This window comes from Vespa velutina, chromosome 15 (genome assembly GCF_912470025.1).
Source record: "Vespa velutina chromosome 15, iVesVel2.1, whole genome shotgun sequence".
Taxonomy (NCBI): Eukaryota; Metazoa; Arthropoda; class Insecta; order Hymenoptera; family Vespidae; genus Vespa; species Vespa velutina.
The window spans coordinates 5,196,729-5,222,011 of NC_062202.1; the positions used below are offsets into that span (position 1 = coordinate 5,196,729).

Here is a 25,283-nt window from a genome sequence, read left to right on the forward strand (position 1 = left end):
TTCGTCGTCCTTTTCCTTTAATGCGGTCAATCACCGTTACCTCCTGAGCTACTACTGACTTTACGAACGATCGTTTCTTTACGTACGTAATCTCCTGTAATATCTATCCTCGATATTTCTTTGCAAAAAAAGTCGCGTGTTTATGAAATATTAAATTTCTGCAATTAACGGTATACGGTTTGAAAAATGTCATTTCTAATAACTCGACCAATCGGAAAGTGGTATCCGTGAGTTCTCTTTTTCCAATGGATTCAATGAAAATCTTATTGGATGATAAATGACATATCATGGATTTTGATTGGTTATTTCTAACATAGTTCTATACGACTTTTTCGTACTATATAATGCTTATGTGAATCGTTCATAATAAACAGGAGCACCATCTTACGAGTGGACGAGGTAATCTATCTTTCTAGATCATTTTCCTCGTGCATGCCAGCGACGTAGAAATGTCTATGGAGATCATGCTGAGCTCATCTTATCTGTGATTCATCTGTTCCTGCTTTGATGGCAGAATTATGTGCGAAGTAACTGATTAATTAATGTGATGTTTTGTAGAGACAATAACGAGGTAAGTTTAGATATAAAAACAATTTCTACGTTAATTCTTTGTTGAATAGGTTCGTCATACGACGATAAAAGCACATCTATGTTTTGTAGGGATAAAATGTAGAACAGACGTCACGAGGATTTATTGCAAATAATTAAACAATCTTATTGCGACGATCGTGGACAAGAATGCGCGTGTGTGTGTGTGTGTGTGCGCGCATGTACGTGTGCGTGCGTGCATGCATGTGTGTTGTGCATAATAAATGTTGATAGATTAATATTATTAATTTAATAGCGATATTACGTAGATCGTTTTCGTAATAAAACGTAATCGAAAAGGGATTAAACAGACAGTTCTAAATACGACAGAAATAGCTAAGCATTTAATATTGAATGTTTACACAAAGACGTATTACAACAAATTCTGCAAGTACATTGCTTGTTATACGTATGAATATTTTAAGAAATTCTATAGCACTTGTTTATCTATTGTCTGTTGAAATATTCGAAATTATTGCAATATGTAACTCTTACATAAATGTACATATGTAAAACATATTTCATTTTATATAAGAAATTTTATTACTTCAAAATTTATAGAATGAATTATTTTATTATTATTATTATTATTAATAAGAATATATTAAACTACTTTATTAAATAATATAACAATTTTATATTATTAAATACTTTGTTTCTATGTTTTAGAATGCCAATACAGGCACCACAGTGGACTGAATTTCTTTCTTGCCCAGTTTGTTGTCATGACTTTGATGTGGCCGTACGAGGTCCAATATCTTTAGGATGTGGTCATACTATATGCCGTACGTGTCTAGCAAATTTGCATCGCAAGCAATGTCCTTTCGATCAGGTACAAAATCCTATAGTAACTTCATAAAATATGGATTTTATATATATATATACATACATACATACATGTATATATACACACGTACAATGCAATGCACTAATATCATTTTCAGAGTACTATAAACACTGAAATAGAAAGATTACCAGTAAATGAAGCTCTGCTTCAATTAGTTGGTAATACTGTTCCAACAAATGTTGCAACATCGTATCAAAAATTATTACCACCTGAAGATCATACTAATTACTTAGTGGCTAAGCGCTGCATTGAAGAATTAGCGCTCTATTTGAAACCATGTCAGACAAATCCAACCATAGCAGCAGGAATGGGACTTGTGTCTCGTCCGATGCAGAGAAAATTGGTTACGTTGGTAGGGTGCCAATTAGTAGAACCAGAGGGAAGAGCACGTGCTGTAAGAGCAGCTCGAAGCTTAGGGGAAAGATCCGTCACAGAGTTAATATTACAACATCAAAATCCTCAACAGCTTAGTGCCAATTTGTGGGCTGCTGTACGTGCACGCGGTTGTCAGTTCCTTGGGCCAGGTATTATTATGCGTATTAAAATCTTAACACTTTTTCAATATCTTTTATATAAAAAATTGGTTTTCACTTCTTACTTTTTATACTGTTTTGTTTTTTGTTTTTTGTTTTTTTTTTTTTTTTTTTTTTTGTTTTTTTTTTTATTTTTTTTTTTTTTTTTTTTTATTTTTTTTTTTTATTCCTCCTACTAGCAATGCAAGAGGAAGTTCTCAAACTAGTTCTTTTAGCTTTGGAGGATGGTTCAGCTCTTTCGAGAAAAGTTTTAGTAATGTTTGTGGTTCAACGTTTGGAACCACATTTTCCACAAGCATCGAAAACAAGTATTGGACATGTAGTACAGCTCCTTTATAGAGCAAGTTGTTTCAAGGTAATGTTCATTTGTCTTTTTTAATTATCATATTGTCATTTCTATTTGGCAACGCGTTCTTGTAATGTAATAATTTTTGCATAATTAGGTATCCAAGAGAGAGGGCGATTCATCTTTAATGCAGCTAAAAGAAGAATTTAGAACATATGATGCTTTAAGAAGAGAACACGATGCTCAGATTGTTCAAATAGCAACTGAAGCTGGATTACGAATAGCTCCTGATCAATGGTCCGCATTATTGTATGGAGATACTGGTCATAAGTCTCATATGCAAAGTATTATTGACAAGCTACAAACGCCACAATCTTTTGCTCAAAGCGTGCAAGAATTAGTTATTGCCTTACAACGTACACCTGATCCAGGACAACTTAGCGGTTTAAGGCCACAGCTAGAATTATTAGCTGCAATAGATCCTAGTCCAGGTATTTACTTTATTATTGTATCTTTTTAATATTAATGTTACATTTTATACATGTATAATATATTTATGTATATAGAAACAGAGCCGCCCACATTAGCTGAATGTCGTGCAGCATTGGAAGCTGTTAGAACTGTGGTTGCAGCTTTGGTGGAATTCATTCAACAACATGGAAATAGAAAATGTTCAGATGGTACTCATAATATTGGTCCAAGTCAACCAAAATACAAAGTAAGCATGTGTAGAGACCTTGCTCTTAGAGGATCGTGTCCAAGAGCTACCAATTGTACTTTTGCACATAGTGACATGGAACTTGACAAGTAAGTTTCAATGCAGTAAATAAAATATTTTCTTTCTTTATTATGTCATTAATGGATTTTTTTTTTTTTTTTTTTTTTTTTTTTTTTTTTTCTTTTTTTTTTTTGCCAGATATAGATCAAAGAACCGAAAGTTGAGTATCAGAACAAATTTACCTCTGAATAGTAACACGGAATTAAAGACGGATAAGTCTATTGTTGTTCAAAACAACAAGGTTTTTAAGCAAAGCGAAGAGGCACCTTATCATTCCATAAAACCACATGATATTCATAGGGATAGTATGTAATATTGCAATGTAACAATAATTATCATGTTATTCCTAGAATTTTTTAACATTTTTATATTTATATTTTAGGTTTTAATTCATTGAATAAAGTCAATCCAACGCAACATCCCATCGTTAGTAACGAAAATAATTTTGTTGGATCTTTGACAAATTACATGTTGCCACCGCCACAAAATTTATCACATATGGTTCCTGTGAAAAGCATGGACATTCATTGTCCTCATTATATTATGCCTGCAGCATCTTTAGATTATAACACAACTGATATGAATATGTGGGATCCGCCACAAGTAACGTCAGGTGTAACAAATGGGATTTCTAATAGTAAAAAGGTAATACATATGAAATAATGTATTTATATGAGATATGATGGAGCCCTTAATATATGTATTTATGTATTAATCATAGCAACGAACAGTAGCAAAAACATTGGCAATGTTGTTACAACGTAGAATGGAAATTTTGAATCAACTTGAAACTATAGTCAACAAGCAAGCTCCTCAGATGAAAATGGTATAAGAAATAAACCGATACTATTTATGATTCTGCGTACGTCACGTCATGTTGCATTATATATATATATATATATTTTTTTTCTTTTCACTTTTCCCATTTTACAGAATTGTGACATTCAAGGAGATCTGCTTTCATCGAATTTATCGATATGGGCAAATTCATCTGGGAGTCCTATAGGTCCTGCATCAAATATGAGTTGCAGTAATAATTTTCGATGTGCAGATTCTGTATTGTTTGATGATGAATTTGTACCATTCGATGCATCACCTTCGAGCAAGTATGGACCAATATCCAAATTATCAAAAACGATGATAAGGTTTGTACAATAAATTAATGATCTCTTCTTTTCTCTCTCTTTGTTTTTACCTTTTTCTATCATATTTATAATACTTGAATTTTTGTTTATCTCCAGATCTCCAAATGGTGTACCACCTACAAGTTTGTATAATGAGGGTCCACCTGCAATATCTACTTTTCGACCTATGCCAGCTCCTAATTCCATTTCATCATGGTATTACGGAAATCAGCGTAAGTACTAATATTATTCTTTTAAGATATATGAAGAAAATGAAGTATTTCAGTGATATATTTGTAACATAGCTTATGCGTCTATTGGTACAAACGGAGGAATGCAATCTGTTACTACATCCAATTATGGAGATGGATATATCGCTCTCGGACGAAATATATCAGAATCACAAACGCACTCGCATCTTTTGCAACAGGAATGTATGTCCAAAGAGTAAGTTTAAATGGACCAATTGGATCTTACCGAATGTCTATTTTACTGAATAATCTGTGTTGGGTGAGGTAATTTTAATAAAATTTATTGCAGTTTAATCTTGGAATCACAGAAAGTAAAACAACAATTGAAACATTTAGAGAAGAAAATTAATGATTTAAAGGTATAATCTTGTTATATCTCGGAAATAATTACAATTTGTTTGTTTTCTTTATTTCGAATATTTGTTATTGTTATAATGTTTGTAGCTTGCAACGCAAGGTGCAGCTTTTACAGCCGGTGAAAGACTTGCGCAGGAGTTGCAAATGATTGAAGCGGGTATTAGAGAAAAGGAAAAGGACGTGAGAAATTGGAGTCCGTATGGTGGTACTTTACCATGGATTCAATCACCAGCTAGCTTACTTACTAATCAAAGCTTTAATCAGGATTATAAGACCGAAGAGGTATAATAATTTTATCATAATATAATATAATACAGTTAGTTTATATATATTACGAAATTTTTTTTGTAATATAACAATATGGATATAGGGATAAGTATAATCGAGAAATATATTTTAATATTTAGGAAGATACATATGAGGCTGGCATTGCGAATGATATGCGCGAATTAGAATTACGATGGGAGTTTGAACTGCAGGAACAAGAGAAACATTGGTCGAGCGAAGAAGATAATTCGAAAAAGTAACATAATCTTGCAGTATTAAATATTAACTCCCAGATCTGACAATGACTCAAGAAAAAAGCATGTGTTTTCGCATGTTCGTATAATTCTTTAAGAAAACTTTTATGCGTCAATGCGTTTACTTCTGTAATTGGATAATCGAAAGTAAGTAGAATTTTTACTCTTTGCATAAGAAAAATCTACGACTCTTCTACTCAAAATCAAAATTATATATGGAGGATGATTATATGAACATTTTTAACAGCATAAATTTAGATTTATCATCCGATTGATATGTGAAATCCTTTTGTTGATGTAGTACTGCGTAAAGTGGACTTAATACTTTCGCATGTACTCGCTTTTGTAATCATTGATATATGTAATATTTCTTATGCATAAAAACAACACCTTTCTGGATATTTAAACATACTAGTTGCTGTAAATATGTGATATTTTTAAAAATTTGTTAAACACGTGAAATAATTTATAAAAGCGATTCATTTAGTCAAACAGAAAGCCAGATTGTTTTTATTTATATTATTTTACTGACAATTAAGAAGTTATTTAGTGTACTTGGAAACTTAATAATTCACAGCTGCCGCTTTGCTAAATACATTCGTCAGACAACAAGCGAAAGGTGGTTGTTGCTTGTAATAAAGTTAAAAATTTCATTGAAAAACAAATGGACATATGAATACAGATTTGTTAAAATTTAACAGAAATTGATGTCAGTGTTTTATAAACATGACAATGTAGTATACTCAATTTATATGTTTGCACAATGAAGCAAAACATACATATTATATTACAGAGACATTCGAGAAGAATGTTATTTAACCTGAGTGAAGGTTACACGATAAAAATATACAATTATACATAAGTATTGCAGTTAGGTGAAATTAACATATATTGTCCAAATTTTATATAATTATTATCATTCTGGTCATCTACTAAATCATTATTGACATGCAAGATATTAATGATAGAATTTTATTATCCTATATGATTTTATATAGAATTTCTGAAGGAAGTATGAGCATTTTTGGCAAGAAATGATTTTAAGTTGTATAAGTAACTAATATAACTGACAAATTATAATCTCTATTATCTTTAAACATTTATAGAAGAATAATTATAACAATTCCATCATGGTATTATTTAGTGCTGCATTCACTTATATAAATAGAAAAAGAATCAATTAGAATTTTCTATATTAATGACAAGGATATGATACTCTATATTATAAAAGATTATTTTCCTTTTAAGCGGATCTATTAGTATTATATATTTTTTTCAAGTTTAAACTTTTATTTCGATTTAAAAGTCTTACTCTCGAGTTCGTCGTTGTTCTTAATTCTTAATAAATATGTAAAATTGACATGATTAAATGCAACATTAGGAGCCTATTTCAAGCAAAAATTAATCATGATTTTGTTCTGTGCCTTTGAACTTTTGCATTTTTATGATTAATTTTCTTTTTCCTCTCTCTCTCTCTCTCTCTCTCTCTCTCTCTTCCTTTTTGTTTTCTTTTTTTTCTTTTTTTGTTCTTTTTTCTTTTTTTGTTCTTTTTTCTTTTTTTCTTTTTTTTCTTTTTCTTTTTTTTTTTTTTTTTTTTTTTTTTTTTTTTTTTTTTTTTTTTTATAATAATACCATTCAACGCATAAACCTTTCCAAGGGTCGACGATCAAATCTTATTGATTTATATCCTTTTGTAAAAACTTGAAATAATTTATATTAATGCTATCATTATATTTTGTCTTTGTCAACCAGTAAACGAGATAGTTGACCAAAAAAATGATGATTAAAAATTTGTGTTGCATGGCCAACTTGACTTTTTAAAAGATAACATATATTTTTTTAAATGAATTATTCACTTCTCGAGAGAAAATGTTTATAGATCTATAGATTTTATTTGATTATGAATAAAAGCTATCTGTTTTTTAAGATCGAGATGTTGATGAAAAATTTCATAGGATAGAATATGTTAATCAACTTACTGCGCTCTTTTATGGCATCTTAATGTATGCATTGCAATAGTCTAGGTTTTCCTATTTTTATGAAATAATATATAACATAAATATTAATAATTCCAGTTTTAGTGGAAGAAACATTATTGATTTTTTTGTGCGAAATGAAGGTTGACAAAGGTTGACTCATTATGTATCAGAATTTTACTTTGTAAACTTATATTTGTTTATCATTAATCGATCACTTACTTACCTAGAAATGGGTGAATAATATTATTCAATATATTCATAATAATATATTATTGGTTTATAATGTCTGTTTTGTTATGTTATGTAAATGTATTGGAAAAATAATAAGAGGTACATCTATTTTTAGAACATAGCTAGATTTTTAGCAATTATAGAAACAATGGTGCAATTTTCTTTACTCGATATCTAATGTCAGAAATTATAAAATGTTATACAAATAGTTCATAGATTCAATTTGTTTATTAGGTTTCGTATGCGGATCAATAGCAAAAACAATGTTTGCCGAAACAATAATAACAATCGAATTTGTTTGCTTCATATTTATAACTTATTATCAATGTTGGACAAATTTTAGATAAGATTTTTTTTTCTTTTTTTTTTTTTTTTTTTTTTTTTTTCTTTTCTTTTTCTTTTTCTTTTCTTTTTTTCCCCATCGTATTAAAAGTTTTATTTTCATTGTTGCAAGATATATAGATGGAACCAAAATATAACAATTCGTTTAGTAAGTATACCTTGGTAAAAACAGACCGTTTTCCTTTTTGCTGAAGTCATCCCGCGTATACAGTTGAAAAATTGGCCATATTAATCAATATAAATGACAATATTGCAGAAAGGGGCCATCTATTAATTTTGCTCGTTTAAAAATAACCGAAGTAAAGGAGTATAAGTGTTTTCAAAAGAAATGGATCTTATATGTGAAAACGCTTATTAAATTTCTTTTCGACTAACGATTAAATGATTCTGTATTAGATTTTAAGCTAGTTTACAAGTTTGATAATTATTCTAATTTATGAATAATTGTGTTGACATTTAAATTGCTACCACGGTATCTATATCTCGTTCTCTGTTTTGTACACATTTAATATAAAATTTGATAAAAAGCTTTAGTCGAAGTAAAACAAGATTGAAAATAAAAATTTCAATTTTGTTTATTCTCTTTCTCAGGAAATTATATCCGTATCTTATAATTGATAAAGAATTGTAATTTATTTTTTCGATACAGACACAGATAAATTCTATGTATCATTTTCTTAATAATTCCTAAATATGCATTTTGAAAATTGCTACGACGTTTGTCTTTTACATATACAGTTTATGTAAGATTTCGATCTTTCCCATTAAAAGTTATATATAGAATGTAAAACAAGAGGTAAAATTGATGGAAAATTACTAAGAAGAACATCTAGGCTTTCTATCAATTTTATCGGATTCTATATGTAATCTATTTCTACAAGGTTTCAATGATAGCTCTAATTATTTTTTTCTCGTTTCTATTCATAATGTGAAGCATTAACTTGAATGTAGAATAAAAGCGAAGAGGGCTGTGTACAATGGGAAGTAATAAGCGCAACAATACTGTTTGTGCAAGCTTCAGATTAATTGCATGTTAAACATGTCACTATGTGTATAATGATACACACATACCTATGTTGATGGTATGAAATCACATACAATCTATACTAACGTTCTTTGTTTGAACATACAAAACGATAATAATTATATACATATCGGTATATAATGTATAGTCAATGCACTTGGCACTAGCAGTACAGATTCTTTATAGATTTTGTGTTATACTTGAAAATCTTTTCTTTTTCTTTTTTTTTTTTTTTTTTTAACATTTATATAATATTCATTGTATGAAATTATCAAATTACACTTAAACCAGTATTCACAATATACGACTTATTTCTCGTAAATCCACATTTTCTAAATATTATTATTCGAAGGTAGAAAACTGGTTGCGTAAGATGTTGAGAATAAATATACGTGCTATATTAGCATTATGCTTTAGCAATAGAATTTGAGTTTGTAATTTAAAAAAAAGTAAAGGTACATTAGTCTTAAAGGGCTTTGTTTTATGCAAGACGAATTCTTATGTCTCTTTTCATCATCTTACAGCATGTTGAAACATAAGATAACTATGAAAAGACTTATCATATATGTATATGGTATGGCATGATAAACCATATAATATACAACATATGAATGTATGAAAAACTTATTAAAACGTATATATTCAAATATTTGTTATTTTGTAAAGGTCGCTAAAATTACGTGGAATATATCGCATAGAATAATCATTTTCGTTGATTATCTCGTATCATCATCCCATTGTATGGACAGTACTGAACAATTTTGTTGAATTGCGTCTTTGTATGTGTGCGTGTGCGTGTGTGTATATATATATATATATGTGTATATATATATATATATATATATGTGTGTGTGTGTGTGTGTGTGTGTATGTACATATATGTCATGCGATATAGCCGCGTAAGTCTGATGTATTTTTCACAAATGTACTGTAAGTGAAAGTGTAATATATTTATCTACTCAATATTTTGTGTTAATTATTATGACCCTTATTGTCTTTCATGTCCCTAAAAAGTGTTGAAATAGAAAGTATAAAATTGGTAAGAGTCGTGTTTGATTTAAACAAAAGCAGGTACAATTTTGCTTCAAGTTGGAGAGAAACTCTCGCTTACAGTCAACCATGATACTTGTATTTGTATCTTCTTTCGAATTTTCTACGATAATTCCAGACAATTTTGTTATAAGGATATGTAATATACACATATATATGTATATTAGATATCTTGTTTTTCAGTGTTCAACTTAATTTATATTTATTATATATCGAATATAACGTGCTGGACGTTATATTCGAATTGTCTTATTTTCGTATGTATATGTCTAACAACATTTTTCTACGGCATTCGGCTCCGTCAATAAGCGAAAAGTGATGATATGTTTTTCTTTATAAGTGATCATATGACTTTGAAGAATATCTGGAGCTGTATTTATGAAATGGCAAGTTGCCGTGAAAAATTTCTAGAAAATAATCTTTTTGATAGTTGCAAGTAAAATGTGCATGCTATATTTATGATGCAACCAATGGCATATGTCAAGCTTCCAAAGAAACGTATACAATTCAGTGATGACAGTTGAAGAATGATAGTTTCAAAATGTAGGACCAAAAATAAACGTACATACATATATAATATCCGAACTTATCTACTGTAGTACAATATATATTTTTTCAAAAAGGAATTCAAAAGATATTAAATATGATTTTGTAGCATCAATTATTTCTTTAATAGTTGGACCATCTACGGTTGCAATAATTTTGGAAATATTTATTTCAATTTTAAACATTAACTTTTGAAAATGTATAAATATCCATATTACATATTAAATGTTGCCAGAGATTTGACAAAATTATCCAAAATGACAAAAATCCAGCTTGCAACGTACTAGTCTTAGGATCTCAGAGAATAACGCTTTCTAGTTTTTCACAAATAGCGAGTCTATCTAACGGGATTTATATATTATTCTGAAATCGTTCAAGTAAGACGATAGTGAGTTTATAGAAAACAATCAAGTACTTGTGTAATATATATTTACAATGAAATTATTTCAGGATTTACGAAGAAAAGCAGCTAGACTTGATTGCAGCAAAATCGCATTCTGTAAAATTTCTAAAATCTATATTATAAACGATCGACCGAAGTAGAAAGAAATGTAGTAGTGAAAAATGAAGAAACGTTATACGATTAGAGAATTTAGAAAACCCAAAAGTCGGGTGAATTTTGCGTATACAGAGCTTGCGTATACACGCTTGTCAAGAAGACCTTGGATATTCAAGAGCAGCAACATTGGAGAGGCAGGAATAGGGGATGTATTGGATTACCATAAATTCATGAAAAAACAAAAATCTGAATTTCAAAAATGTTACAAGAAAATTTACAAAAACAGCAGCAATAGAATGGAGTTGCAATTATTAAGAAACAAGCTTCAGGAACGGTTTCAAGCTTAGCGTTTTTATACCATTACAGGTAAGATATTTTCAATATATTTATTGTAATCATTTATATTATATTATATCATTTATCTTAGTGTTTGAAAATTGTTAATTCACAAGGTGTAAATAAAGCGAAAAAATGTAAATGAAGTCAATGCCAAATACTTCAAGAATACGGCTGGTTTTTTTTAAGTGAAGAAATCCTTAATGGAAGTTTCTATTATACATACGTATATATAAATTTTATTAGATTTAAAAATATTGTTATTTAACATTTAAACAAAAATGTCAAGTAATTTATTTATATTTCTTTAGGCAATCGAATGACAAACGAAAGAATACAAGATTCCGACTGATTCAGTTTCGTGTGCATGTGTGCGCGCGCGATGTGTGTGTGTGTGTGTACACTTTTTTTTTTTTTTTTTTTTTTCAAGAAAAATCATGCATACAATATAATTCTCGCTTGTCAGCTGAAACATTGATTTTTTTTTGTTTTTTATATGAAGCCACGATTAATAACTCACGATGATGGTGGACGATCGACTTGTTTCTTAATATATTTAAAAAAATAAAAATATCTTAATATTTCATGAATCAATATATAATATCAAAGAAACATACTTTGTAAAGATAGAAAGAGATGTGGTGCATCCATTTAAAACAAGAAACAAACGCAAATTAGATTTAACTTTGGTTATTGTGCATTCTTTTTTATTATGTAATTAGTAAATCAGATTCAATCGATTACATATATTTTGAATCATTGTTATCCTGTGAAAAAAAAGCATAATATATATTATATGAAAAAACATAATGATTATAAAAATCATAATAATTAATTACTTATTTAATGTAAATAAATGAAAACCATACGAAGCCCGGCGTTCAATGATATCCTTAATTAAATTGATTGCGAATTCAATTCCAAAATTCTTTACTGCTTCGTCGTCATTCTTTATTGCCTCTAAACGATCGAATATTTTATTTGGTATATTTAAGCGACAAACATCAGTCATTCTTTGTAAAGATTTATACTCCGGTATAGGGAAAATACCAGGAATAATTGGAATTGTTATTCCGATATTTCTACAATCATTAACAAAATTTATAAATGTATCAGACTCAAAAAATATTTGTGTTATAATAAAATCTGCACCCGCGTCAACCTATAAGTAGTTGATATGAAATTACTATTATTTATACATTAAATGCAACTTTTATATATACACACACACACACACACACACACACATACACACACACACACATATATATATATATATATAAATATGAGATATGTAGTTTTGTTTTTCGTTCTAACTTGTAAATCTTACAAGAAATTATTTATTCATTCGAAACTTTCTAAAAAAAAATTAGATACGATTCATACTTTTGCTTTTAGATGAAAGAGATCGAAATCTTTGTTTGGCGATGATGGATGCATATCGGGATAACCCGCGACACAAATGCTAAATTCTTGACCAAAATATGATCTAATAAATTTGACTAAATCAATGGCATATGGAAAATCACCGTCTTCGAGTACTGAATCTGAAACTTGATTAATCCAATTAAAATATTATATCTATGATTTGTAAATAGAAAGTAAAAGAATTTTTTACCTCCTTGAAGAGCAAAGATATTTCTTATTCCAAGGTCGTATGCCCTTTTTAATATCATTTCTACATTACATCGTTTTAAACCTTTACCTGCTACATGTAATAACGTTGGAGAAGGAAATTGTTCAACTATATCCAAGGATAAATAAGAATTTATAACATTCTTAGTATGCCAAGTTAAAGCATAAAATGCAGGAGAATGTTTGTCCATCTCTGCAAAGAATCTAATACCCAAAATTTTGCGAAGCGTTCATTAAGAATCTATGAAATTTATATTTCTCATATTTCATACTAACCTCTTATAAATATCACTGGGTTCTTTCATTGGAAAAAGTTCGAAGCTATAGAATATTTCTTTTTTATTAATTTTTTCATTAATAACTTGCTGCAGATAGACCAACTCATTCGTACGTAATCTGTTTAATTGACAATTATTTGTTGTTACATTAGAGTTATTACCGGTATTTACGTTTCCTTCAAATGTTAAAACTTTTATTCCCGCAATAAAACTTCTCATTATTTATGATTATTATGATATTATCTGAGTTATTAATTCCTACTTGATCACATTCAAAGAGAAGTTCTCCTTTATCTTAGATTATATGGAGCATATTATCTTATCTAATTATGCAATACATATTATGGAGTATATTAAAAAATGGACGAACAAAAATTTATAGCTTATAACAAGTAATAATATCAACTATCTTCGATTAGTCGTAATACTTTTCAGCAAGAATATATCTTGAATAGAACAGAATTATTTTCATTTTCATAATAGATTCATTTCGATTTCATATTAGAGAGAAAGAGAATTTAGCTTTATTTGCAGTGTATTTATTCTAGCAGTGTATTAAAGCGAAACAAACAAGATTCAACAAACATTCTTTCATATTAAATTCTATTTAATATATTTATGAATTTTCTTCGAATGAAAACTTATCTACGCGCATGTATAAATACATTGAAGCATATATATGTATATAAAAAAAGGAGATAATTTCACCAGGAATAGTTCCATGTTGTCTTATATAATTATATGATAATGATTCTAATATTATGAATATCAGAAATCATTAATAAATTAATAAATGAATTCAGTTATATTGAATATTTTTATTCGTAGAATTATTAGAACATGTTTTTATACTTGCAACCAAGCAAACTTATGTACGTTCAAGCAAGCCCCACACACACATACACGCACACGTCTGATATATTTTACGTAGTAATACGGTTTTATTTACATATATAATAATCGAAAATCGAAAGATATCGAAGATGGCCATAAACGAGATCGAAAATTTCAACGCTTCAACTTGATCGCTTGGAGGTGTGTATCATAAATACAAAAAGGACATTTCTTGGGCGACGAATGATTACATAATAGAAAACTCGAAGCAAGTGGTTACCTAATCGATCGATAAATCAATTTCGTTTATTTCAAAAGGCCAATTTACCGAAAAATTCGAATGAATATCGGCGCTATACGAGCTCGCGACAACAATTAATCTTTTATCATATGAATCCAATCGTTTTTCTCTCTCTCTCTCTCTCTCTCTCTCTCTCTCTCTCTCTCTCCCCCTCTCTCTCCTCCCTTTCTTTCATAATATTTATTACAATTCGATCATCCTAATCTTGTTTTCTTTTACCAAGGAATTTAATTATTTGGATTGTTGATTAAATCTCTCAACTCTTGACTTTCTCCATTTCAATTTTTCTCTATATGGGAAAGTAAAGTGATTAAATCGATTTATTATTTTTTATTATTATTAATTTATTCGTATGTCATAATATACAACTATATTTCGTAACTGTCATATATTATGAAACTATACTATATAAATATATATTTTTATAAATTGTAGAGGAAAAAGAAAGAAAAGGAAACGAGTGGGGATTGAAAATTTGTTAAAGAAGAAAAAAAAAAAAAAAAAAGAAAACAATTTGTCCAATTTAATTGCGACTTGGTGTAAATATCCTCTATATAGTCTCCAATGCCATCTAACAATGTCTTCTAAAAATGCAAACCCGATGACGAAACAATGGCGCTGTTCTTATTAAACGTCTAAGGTTAAGTTATCTTAATTTTATATTCAATATTTATTTAAATGGTATGTTAATAAATACGTTTCATGCTATGGCTTCTTAAACTGACATTAAGCTCTCGTTATGTGTAACAATCACGTTGAGTTAATATCGATATTTAAGAAAATAACGTTAACCAATGTATATCGTCCATATACATATCATAAAGTAATATTTTATTCATAATGTCTATATTGCGAATTATTCGATATAAACAACAGGCTATTTTTCCATTAACTCCAAGGTAAATTATTCTTCTATAAATCGTTACAAGTTCTTTTTACAATAAAAAGACGTTACTACATTTTTCTTTTTACTGATCATTTTTGTATATTATTGCTAATATTTAGCTCGTCATTAAAGATAGTAAACATAAAAGTCTTAAGTCTTTTTTTTTTTTTTTTTTTTTTCAGAGAATTCTTTCAAATTAATCCGTCCAAAGGAAAGAATAATGTCCTCGTTCAATTCAAGAGAGATTTCAATGCAACGTTTAAAAGGTCCATTAAACATGAACAGAGGAAAAAAAAGGAACTATCAAACATTTATAAAGTTGGTTGGGGAATATTAGGAACAGGTGCAACATATATATTAAAGATAAATGTGAAACAAGTGACATGCGAGGCAATTAAACAAAATAATGAAGTAAGAAATAATAGTGACAGGTTGCACTTTCAATGGAAAGACTTTTTGGAGTATCTCTATCCGCATATTTGGCAGTTATTGATTTCTTTGTCAGTAAGTATGAAAATATTGATAAAAAGTATATAATGTTGTAGACTGATTTAAAGCCTTGAAGCTACTTAAGACATTAAAGGTGCCCAGATATTTTAATTTTCGATTTTAATATGATTCTCCTCCTTCAACTATTTATACAAATGATTTAGCAAAAAATACTCTAATCAAATTGACTTGTGGTAATAAACATAGGTATAAAATTTATTTACCGGTCAACAGATATTAAAAGTGAAATTTATTATCGCAACATAAATTTATTTATTTTTGTTAGAGCTCTGTGTTACGCGATCAGACCCGATCATTTCCAGTTAGATCTCTGTTAGATCTCTGTGTTAATCCATTACTGCATATCGTACCACTAAATTCAATATATTTCTTATTGGTAGAGCGCTCTAATCGTCGCCATGTTAAATATTTGGATACCACAATCTGTTGGCAATATCATAAATGTATTGACAAAAATAGTATTAGATAAAGGAAATGATTCTACAAGGAATACTTTGGAAATGCTCCTGAGACCAACTTTTCTGTTGGCGCGTATGTATGTTGCACAAGTATGTACATTTCATATATATTTCTGATAAAGCTAGAGGATAGTTTATTCTTTATTATTTTGTATAATAATTGTAAAATTTTAAATGTTACAGGCATTTTTTACTTTTGTTTATATTTACACACTTTCTCAAATAGGAGAAAGAGTTGCAATGAAATTACGTCAAAATGTATTCAAGTCTATTATTGTGCAAGATGTTGCATTCTTTGATAAAAATCGAACTGGTGAAATAGTTAGCCGATTAACAAGTGATATTCAGGATTTCAAAAGTACATTCAAAATATGTATATCGCAAGGCTTAAGAAGTTCTACGCAAATTATTGGTTGTGTTATTTCTGTAATAATGTTGTCGCCTCAGCTGACAGCCGCAATGTTATTATGTATGCCAACGGTTATATTTATTGGTACCCTATTAGGAAAAAGCTTGCGTAAGTTGTCTATAGAAGCGCAAAACCAAGTTGCAAAAGCTACCGCTGTCTGCGAAGAAGCTATCCAAAATATACGAACGGTATATACTAAGTATTACGTTATACCTAAGAATCTATCTTAAAATGTGTAAAATCAATTTAACATTATTCTTTATGGTGATCGTTTTTTCCCCTGTTTTTTTTTTTCTTTTTTTCTTTTTCTTTTTCTTTTTCTTTTTCTTTTTCTTTTTCTTCTTCTTTTTCTTCTTCTTTTTCTTGTTTTTTTTTTCGTAGGTAAGAGCGTTCGCAGCAGAAACCCGAGAAGCAGAAGTATTTTCCAAAGAAGTTGAACATGCATCTAAGTTATATGAAAATTTAGGATTTGGTATTGGTTTATTTCAAGCAGGAACAAATTTGTTTTTAAATGGTATTTTGCTTTGTACATTGTACTTTGGTGGTCATTTAATGTCAATTGGGCAATTAACGTCCGGCGATCTTATGGCATTTTTGATGGCAACCCAAATAGTTCAAAGATCTCTCTCTCAATTATCTTTATTGTTTGGAACATACGTTAGGGGAATCAGTGCTGGTGCCCGAGTTTTTGAAGTATTTTATTATTTTTACTTCCAAGATTTTATATTTATTCCTTATAATCGTATGTAAATTTTATTTTATAGTACTTAAATATGCCACCATCGCCAATGATGGTCGGTGGAACGACAATAAATGATTCTCTCTCAGGGAATATAGAATTTAAAAATGTGAAATTTAGCTATCCAACTCGGCCAGATCACGTTATTTTAAAGAATTTTAATTTGAATATTTCCGCTGGTAAAACAGTCGCTATTGTAGGTACTAGTGGAAATGGTAAATCAACCATAGCCGCGTTATTAGAACGGTATGATATTTAATTTGTATTATATTATTATATCTAATATGAAATATTAAATTTGTATTATGCCTATATTATATAATAATTCGTTGAGTTTTTACACAGATTTTATGATGTCGATGAGGGTAGCATTTCTATTGATAAAAAGGACATTAGATCTCTTAATTCTAGCTATCTTAGAGGTACTATATTAGGGTATATAAATCAAGAACCCGTACTTTTTGCAACTAGTATAATGGAGAATATTAGATATGGAAAGCAAGATGCGACCGACGAGGAGGTGAATAATAATATATGAATAATGATTTTAATATTTTTCCCAAGTATTTCCTTATATATATTATGCATCATTTAATGTATCAGATCGTAAAAGCGGCGAAACAAGCTAATGCTCATGAATTCATTACAAAATTTCCAAATGGTTATGAAACTCAAGTTGGCGAGAGAGGTGCACAATTATCTGGTGGACAGAAACAGCGTATCGCCATTGCTAGAGCATTACTAAAGCAACCATCGATTTTAATATTGGACGAAGCTACGAGGTATAAAGAGATTTAAAATGTCAATAATTTGTCACGTATCTTATCTTGTATTCTGTATGAATTTTATCTTTTCTAATATAGCGCATTGGATTATGAAAGCGAAAGAATGGTTCAGGAAGCGTTAGAAAATGTAACCAGAGGTAGAACAGTGCTAATTATTGCTCATAGGCTAAGTACTATTAAATCTGCTGATATTATTGTCGTATTGCAACATGGTGTTATCGTAGAGGTAAGTTTGAAAATAAATAAAAAATATTTTATATGCTTGATTGGTATCTATATATATATATATACATACACACGCACGCACGCACACACACACCCATACATTTTCTTTAAATCAAAATATAAAAGAAGTAAATTTTCTGTAGATGTGCATAGTACATCGAAGAATACTTCCTTTAAAAACTACAACTACAACTACATTTTATGTAATTAAAATGTGCCACATGTACTATATGTGTATCTCGATTAAATTTTTTTTAGATGGGCACACATTCACAATTGATTAAGAAACAAGGACCATATCATACATTATTAAGTGAACAAAAGACAGAAGGTGGCAATAATTTGGCTTAGCTGATAATGTTAAATGTAACTAGTACAAAATAAATTCCAATTATTATAAATATAAGATATATAATGAAATACATTATTATTATGATGACCGATGAAATTGGTGCTTCTTCTATATCGCGTGAAATCTACGAAAAATGAAAATCTACGAAAGAAAAGGAAACACAAACTTAAATTATGTTTAACTTCGGTCGTAGAATCTTCCATTATTTCACGAAATGTTCTTGAAATTTTATATATTTGTTTTCTAAGTGTTGACTTCTTCGTGTTTTACAAATTTTATATAATGGTAGTTCAAGTCTAGATCTTGGAATTTTTCCAAGTTTCGGCGCTTACAGTATTTCAAGGTGTTTATACTTTCAGCTTGTCTCTTGACTCTGATTTCTGTAAAATAAATAAAAATTTATGAATTAGTTGAAACATATGATAGACATTCGTTTATTCTAATTTTATAATTACCGAGGATAAATCTAATGATTTATTTTCAAACGATGTAAAGTATAATTGGATGCTTAGTTTAAATGTTATTTTACTATAAAACACATTAAATTATTTCAATGTTACAATACAATTAGATAATTTTACGTACACTCTTCTCTTTTTCTTTCTCTTAACGTGGCTTATCAAGCGACTTTGTAATTTTCGGCTTCCGAAGGATAACCACCGAAATTTTCTCTTACCCTGGTTACAGTTAAACTTAAATAAATTATTATTTCAATAATTTTAGAATTTTTTAAACAATTTGAAACATAAGCGGATTATAACTAACTAGAATTTAAAACATTACGTAGCTCGAAGCGTAAATATTGTAAAAAGAAATGTAAATGAATATTTAAATAGTGGAAAATTTTCAATATAATATTATATGCTCTTCTTATGATGCGTTCGATTTCGAATAGTTTTCTTTCAGGGTGCGTCGATCGTTTAATGTCAACAAGAAAGACCTTTGGAAGGACAATGGCAGTTACCACGTCAGTATATTTTCGTACGCCGAGGAGTAAACCTTGAAATCTACTCTCTCCGTACGGCTACATTTAATCATCTTACAGATACGATCATTATCTAAACAATGTACAATGTACGATTAACGCGAAATGCGATAATGCAAAATTTAAGCGATTGTACATCATAGTTAAAGATCGTATAGCTCTTAAGACCCCTCAACAATGCAATACATAGAGAATAGAATAAAGTAATATTAAACAATAGTACATTTATTTAAACGTTAAAATGTCTGTATCGCGCGCGGGACTCAAAATAATTTTGATATAAACTTCTGGTACTTAAAAATTTTAATTTCGGAGTATTTGCCTCGTGTAATATAAACAGAAATGCACTTTTTCACGACTTTGACAGTTCGAGACTTAGTTTTCTCTTGTCCTCCGACCTGTGCACATCGCGATTCACTTTTCCAAAAGGCTAAAGCTTATAAATTAATATTATCGATAATTTTATAATTATTTAAACGATTTTTATTACACACGGGATAGAATAGAGTAATATTTAAACAATAGTACAATTATTTAAACATTAAAAAGTCTGAAACGCGTGCGGGACTCAAAATAATTTTGATATAAACTTCTGGTACTTTAGAATTTTAATTTCCTAGTATTTGCCTCGTGTAATATAAACAGAAACGCACTTTTTCACGACTTTGACAGTTCATGAGTTAGTTTTCTCTTGTCCTACGACCTCTGCACATCGCGATTCACTTTTCCAAAAGGCTAAAGCTTATAAATTAATATTATCGATAATTTTATAATTATTTAAACGATTTTTATTACACACGGGATAGAATAGAGTAATATTTAAACAATAGTACAATTATTTAAACATTAAAAAGTCTGAAACGCGCGCGGGACTCAAAATAATTTTGATATAAACTTCTGGTACTTTAGAATTTTAATTTCCTAGTATTTGCCTCGTGTAATATAAACAGAAACGCACTTTTTCACGACTTTGACAGTTCATGAGTTAGTTTTCTCTTGTCCTACGACCTCTGCACATCGCGATTCACTTTTCCAAAAGGCTAAAGCTTATAAATTAATATTATCGATAATTTTATAATTATTTAAACGATTTTTATTACACACGGGATAGAATAGAGTAATATTTAAACAATAGTACATTTATTTAAACATTAAAATATCTGTATCGCGCGCGGGACTCAAAATAATTTTGATATAAACTTCTGGTACTTTGAAATTTTAATTTCGGAATAGTTGCCTCGTGTAATATAAACAGAAATGCACTTTTTGACGACTTTGACAGATCGAGGCTTAGTTTTCTCTTGTCCTCCGACCTGTGCACATCGCGATTCACTTTTCCAAGCTTAAAAGTTTATAAATTAACATTGCCGATAATTTTATAATTACTTGAACGATTTTTATTGCACACGGGATAGAATAGAGTAATATTTAAACAATAGTACATTTATTTAAACATTAAAATATCTGTATCGCGCGCGGGACTCAAAATAATTTTGATATAAACTTCTGGTACTTTGAAATTTTAATTTCGGAATAGTTGCCTCGTGTAATATAAACAGAAATGCACTTTTTGACGACTTTGACAGATCGAGGCTTAGTTTTCACTTGTCCTCCGACCTGTGCACATCGCGATTCACTTTTCCAAGCTTAAAAGTGTATAAATTAACATTGACGATAATTTTATAATTACTTGAACGATTTTTATTGCACACGGGATAGAATAGAGTAATATTTAAACAATAGTACAATTATTTAAACATTAAAAAGTCTGAAACGCGCGCGGGACTCAAAATAATTTTGATATAAACTTCTAGTATTTTAAAATTTTTATTTCGGAGTATTTGCCTCGTGTAATATAAACAGAAATGCACTTTTTCACGACTTTGACAGTTCGAGACTTAGTTTTCTCTTGTCCTCCGACCTGTGCACATCGCGATTCACTTTTCTAAAACGCTAAAGCTTATAAATTAATATTTTCGGTGATTTTATAATTATTTAAACGATTTTTATTCCACGCGGGACAGAATAGAGTAATATTTAAACAATAGGACAATTATTTAAACATTAAAAATTCTGAATCACGCGCGGGACTTGGAATAGTTTTAATATAATCTTCTATTATATTAAAATTTTAATTTCGGAGTAGTTGCCTCGTGTAATATAAACATAAATACACTTTTTCACGACTTTGACAGTTCATGAGTTAGTTTTCTCTTGTCCTCCGACCTGTGCACATCGCGATTCACTTTTCTATACACTAAAGCTTATAAATTAATATTTTCGGTAACTTTATCATTATTTAAATGATTTTTATTGCACACGATATCGAATAAAGTATTATTTAAACAATAGTTCATTTATTTAAACATTGGAAAGTCTGAAACGCGCGCGGGACCAAAATAATTTTGATATAAACTTCTGGTACTTTAGAATTTTAATTTCGTAGTATTTGCCTCGTGTAATATAAACAGAAATGCACTTTTTCACTACTTTGACAGTTCGAGACTTAGTTTTCTCCGACCTGTGCACATCGCGATTCACTTTTCCAAAACGCTAAAGCTTATAAATTAATATTTTCGGTAATTTTATAATTACTTGAACGATTTTTATTGCACACGGGATAGAATAGAGTAATATTTAAACAATAGTACATTTATTTAAACATTAAAATATCTGTATCGCGCGCGGGACTCAAAATAATTTTGATATAAACTTCTGGTACTTTGAAATTTTAATTTCGGAATAGTTGCCTCATGTAATATAAACAGAAATGCACTTTTTGACGACTTTGACAGATCGAGGCTCAGTTTTCACTTGTCCTCCGACCTGTGCACATCGCGATTCACTTTTCCAAGCTTAAAAGTTTATAAATTAACATTGCCGATAATTTTATGATTATTTAAACGATTTTTATTGCACGCGGGATAGAATAGGGTAATTTTTAAAAAATACTACATTTATTTAAACATAAAAAATTCTAAATCGCGATTACCGAATCATTTCTCCTTTGTCTTTTGACGAGTAAACTTCTAAAGTGTCTCAGTATGTCTTCGCTGCATGTATCAAGGAATATTATGGTAAATATATTTTTATGTTCCACGTTTTTTCAATAATTTATTCAGTTTCTTATTTTAACGGTGATATTAATAATTTTTTTTTCATTTTGTTGTTTCAGAACGTCATTGCAATCGCTCGGGAACCGATGATGAAATCGAATATTTGTGTCGCTTAAATATGAATATCGCGAAGTAGAAGCAGTGTTCGTTCGTTCGCGTTTCGCGATTTAAAAAGATAAAGTTTTTGCAACGTCTGCGTGCAATGCAGCCGTTAGAGTCAGTGTTTGTTCGCAAACTTTATTAATATTTTAACAGTTGCATAGGCTTTATTTATAAAAGACAGTAGAGTTTCGCGAAGTAAATTCAGTGACCGTTCGTTAAAAAATAACTATCGCGCTATAGAGTCAGTGCATCATTGAAGAGATTTTTGATCAACTTCGATGTCGACCTACCTAATTTTCAACATCGTCAACTTTCAATTTGGATCTGAACGAGTGTTTTGGAGCCATCGCAGAACTTCTTAAGTAGTGAGTGAATTTTTAAGTCCCTCCAATCACTCAATCATGTCGAGGACGAAAGGTCCGAATCGGCACGGGTGATTGGTTGTAATTAATTAGTAGAAGAGCATTAAGTGACCACGAGTAAATTTCTTCGGAGATTTACTCGTGAATGGTTTCTTATTTTTTCATTTATTTATTAGATCAGGATAGAGTCTTCTTGCTCAAACGCGTTTATAATTATTTGAGATTTTGAATATTTTAATATATTTCTGAATATTTTACTCGCACGGAAATAAGTAAAGAATCGATATTCATAAGTTTTAATAAAGAACGAGCAAGAAGACACTCGCGATGGATAGTTTCTGGATTACAAACGAAACTGTGGATGATTTTATTACAATAATTAAAATATTCGTTTGTAAAAAGGAACGTCCAAGGGTTTGCTTTATATTTTTAAATAATTATTAATTAAATATTTAATCAATTTAAATTGATAAAAGAAAAGTCTCGATAGAGTCATTGGTTTTGAAAGAGAAAAATCGATTAGAATGATTGGTAAAAAACAAAGAGACATAGTCCGTAAGCCTAAATGATAAATTAATTAATTTTTAGCTCAGGATTTTCAGCAATTAATATACTATTATCTAATTTCTAATTTTTTTTATAATTAATATCTAATTTCTTCCACGCTGCGAAAAAGTATCTTTCAAAAGGATAATAATAAGTTTTCAGATTCGTTAGGGTTGTATTAGTGTTTTCTTTCATATCTTGGAATTTGGAATCAAATTTTGTCGTTACAGTTTTAGAGTGATAATCGATTAGGTTGAGGCACGAAGCAAAGAAGAGGTTATATACCGAAGACAACATGTGGCTCAAGAGGACAAATATTAGACTATTGAGTTATTTTCGAAGGTTCACTAGGAACTTTCGAGAATGGCTCTTAGTTTAACTATGTTAGTATTTTAATTTTGTCACTCAAAATGCTCTTATGGTGATGGGTGTAGGGGTGTAAATTTAAAAAACTAAGACAAAGTAACTTTCCGTAAATAATATTCCTACATTGCCACGCATACGCGAATAGGATTATTTCATATTTTATGCCTTTTTAATATTAAACTTTTTTTTTTAAACTTAATTGAATTTATGATTCTAGTTTAACAAAATCAAATTTTACATTAAAGTCGATTGATAAATTTTGCACATTTTTTCTTTTCTAAAGTTCAATTCAATTCATAATTTTATTTTAATAAAATCGAGTTCTATATTAAAATCACATATCTATGAAATGTAAAAGTAATATAATATTTCTTTAGATCAGTATTCAGAATTTTTCATTCTTTTATAATTAATATTCTTTTTTTCTTAGCTTTTAAGTTTAATTAAATTAAATTCCGAATTTTATCGTTCGTATAATTAATTTATATATATACATATTCTTTTCTTTTTCCTTAATTCTTTTCAGCTAGTTCCAGGTCGTGGGATCGCGAACACGGGAAAGAATAAATAAAGAAGATTCTTTTAACATTTAAATAATGTACGATACACGTAAATTATAATTAATTAATATTTAAACAACAGGATACTCTTAACAACGTTATAAAGATCATATACATGTACGACTATATACTATTGATTAATGGGTATACTATCGATTTAAAATTGAAACGCAAAGAAAATTCTCTTTGCTGTCATTACTATTTATTCTAATTTACTCTCATTAATTATCCTTTATATATCTCGGTTGGGACCCATGGTATGGGCCGATGGGTGAGGACCTCTGTGCGGGTTGCTGTCTCAGCATCATGTAGAGCTGCTTCTATTCTCTTATTTATCTGCGGCTCTCTTTTTTACGTCATATTTTTCTTGTTTTTATTTTCTATGTCATTAATACACTCTTATTAATTATGATTTATAGTCTCGGGTGGGACCCATGGGAAGGGCCCATGGGTGAGAGCCTCTGTGCGGGTTGCGTCAAGGTGCTTCTCTTTTCTTATCTTTCTGCGGGCTTCTTTTCTGTCATAGTTTTCTTTTTTAATTA

The 25,283-nt window shown here is 29.4% G+C and overlaps 3 protein-coding genes across 12 annotated transcripts; 2 read left to right on the forward strand and 1 right to left on the reverse strand.

Moving 5' to 3' along the window:
• Window positions 1-433: 433 nt before the first annotated feature.
• Window positions 434-15,513, forward strand: LOC124954325 (roquin-2). Of its 5 annotated transcripts, XM_047507097.1 has the most exons (20): window positions 441-571; window positions 661-975; window positions 1,258-1,420; window positions 1,533-1,959; window positions 2,148-2,323; window positions 2,412-2,745; window positions 2,821-3,061; window positions 3,171-3,337; window positions 3,415-3,677; window positions 3,754-3,858; window positions 3,966-4,177; window positions 4,274-4,389; window positions 4,462-4,603; window positions 4,697-4,766; window positions 4,852-5,046; window positions 5,172-5,432; window positions 7,950-10,845; window positions 10,908-11,322; window positions 14,776-14,980; window positions 15,409-15,513. In XM_047507097.1, exons 3-16 carry the CDS (start codon window positions 1,259-1,261, stop codon window positions 5,289-5,291), a joined length of 2,730 nt encoding a protein of 909 aa, XP_047363053.1. In that variant the 5' UTR covers window positions 441-571; window positions 661-975; window position 1,258; the 3' UTR covers window positions 5,292-5,432; window positions 7,950-10,845; window positions 10,908-11,322; window positions 14,776-14,980; window positions 15,409-15,513. The 5 variants fall into 5 exon arrangements, with proteins under 5 accessions (XP_047363051.1, XP_047363053.1, XP_047363054.1 ...); XM_047507098.1 differs by lacking the exons at window positions 7,950-10,845; window positions 14,776-14,980; window positions 15,409-15,513 and having other exon boundaries at window positions 10,908-11,321; XM_047507100.1 differs by lacking the exons at window positions 10,908-11,322; window positions 14,776-14,980; window positions 15,409-15,513 and having other exon boundaries at window positions 2,184-2,323; window positions 7,950-9,824.
• Window positions 9,056-14,310, reverse strand: LOC124954327 (methylenetetrahydrofolate reductase). Of its 6 annotated transcripts, none has more exons than XM_047507107.1 (6): window positions 14,155-14,310; window positions 13,204-13,323; window positions 12,911-13,131; window positions 12,679-12,845; window positions 12,132-12,454; window positions 9,056-12,059 (listed from the first exon to the last, which is right to left on the reverse strand). In XM_047507107.1, the coding sequence occupies exons 2-6, from the start codon at window positions 13,230-13,232 to the stop codon at window positions 12,011-12,013; spliced, it is 789 nt and encodes a 262-aa protein (XP_047363063.1). In that variant the 5' UTR covers window positions 13,233-13,323; window positions 14,155-14,310; the 3' UTR covers window positions 9,056-12,010. The 6 variants fall into 6 exon arrangements, with proteins under 6 accessions (XP_047363063.1, XP_047363061.1, XP_047363060.1 ...); XM_047507105.1 differs by having other exon boundaries at window positions 14,058-14,166; XM_047507104.1 differs by lacking the exon at window positions 14,155-14,310 and adding an exon at window positions 13,914-14,130.
• LOC124954326 (mitochondrial potassium channel ATP-binding subunit) lies at window positions 15,097-19,124 on the forward strand. The gene is made up of 10 exons (XM_047507101.1): window positions 15,097-15,239; window positions 15,409-15,730; window positions 16,117-16,284; window positions 16,378-16,791; window positions 16,985-17,296; window positions 17,368-17,588; window positions 17,688-17,862; window positions 17,946-18,124; window positions 18,206-18,353; window positions 18,611-19,124. Exons 1-10 carry the CDS (start codon window positions 15,181-15,183, stop codon window positions 18,701-18,703), a joined length of 2,091 nt encoding a protein of 696 aa, XP_047363057.1. The 5' UTR covers window positions 15,097-15,180; the 3' UTR covers window positions 18,704-19,124.
• Window positions 19,125-25,283: the final 6,159 nt, after the last annotated feature.

Excerpts from the sequence above, each read along its gene's own strand:
- LOC124954325 (XM_047507095.1), top strand. The coding sequence starts at position 1,259 with ATGCCAATACAGGCACCACAGTGGACTGAATTTCTTTCTTGCCCAGTT. Across the intron at positions 3,062-3,170 it reads AGTGACATGGAACTTGACAA|ATATAGATCAAAGAACCGAA; the intron begins GTAAGTTTCAAT and ends TTTTTTTGCCAG. Across the intron at positions 3,678-3,753 it reads GGATTTCTAATAGTAAAAAG|CAACGAACAGTAGCAAAAAC; the intron begins GTAATACATATG and ends TATTAATCATAG.
- LOC124954327 (XM_047507102.1), bottom strand. The coding sequence starts at position 13,424 with ATGAGAAGTTTTATTGCGGGAATAAAAGTTTTAACATTTGAAGGAAAC. Across the intron at positions 13,132-13,203 it reads CCCAGTGATATTTATAAGAG|ATTCTTTGCAGAGATGGACA; the intron begins GTTAGTATGAAA and ends TTTGGGTATTAG. Across the intron at positions 12,846-12,910 it reads TATCTTTGCTCTTCAAGGAG|TTTCAGATTCAGTACTCGAA; the intron begins GTAAAAAATTCT and ends GGATTAATCAAG.
- LOC124954326 (XM_047507101.1), top strand. The coding sequence starts at position 15,181 with ATGTCTATATTGCGAATTATTCGATATAAACAACAGGCTATTTTTCCA. Across the intron at positions 16,285-16,377 it reads CGCGTATGTATGTTGCACAA|GCATTTTTTACTTTTGTTTA; the intron begins GTATGTACATTT and ends TAAATGTTACAG. Across the intron at positions 17,297-17,367 it reads CTGGTGCCCGAGTTTTTGAA|TACTTAAATATGCCACCATC; the intron begins GTATTTTATTAT and ends TTTATTTTATAG.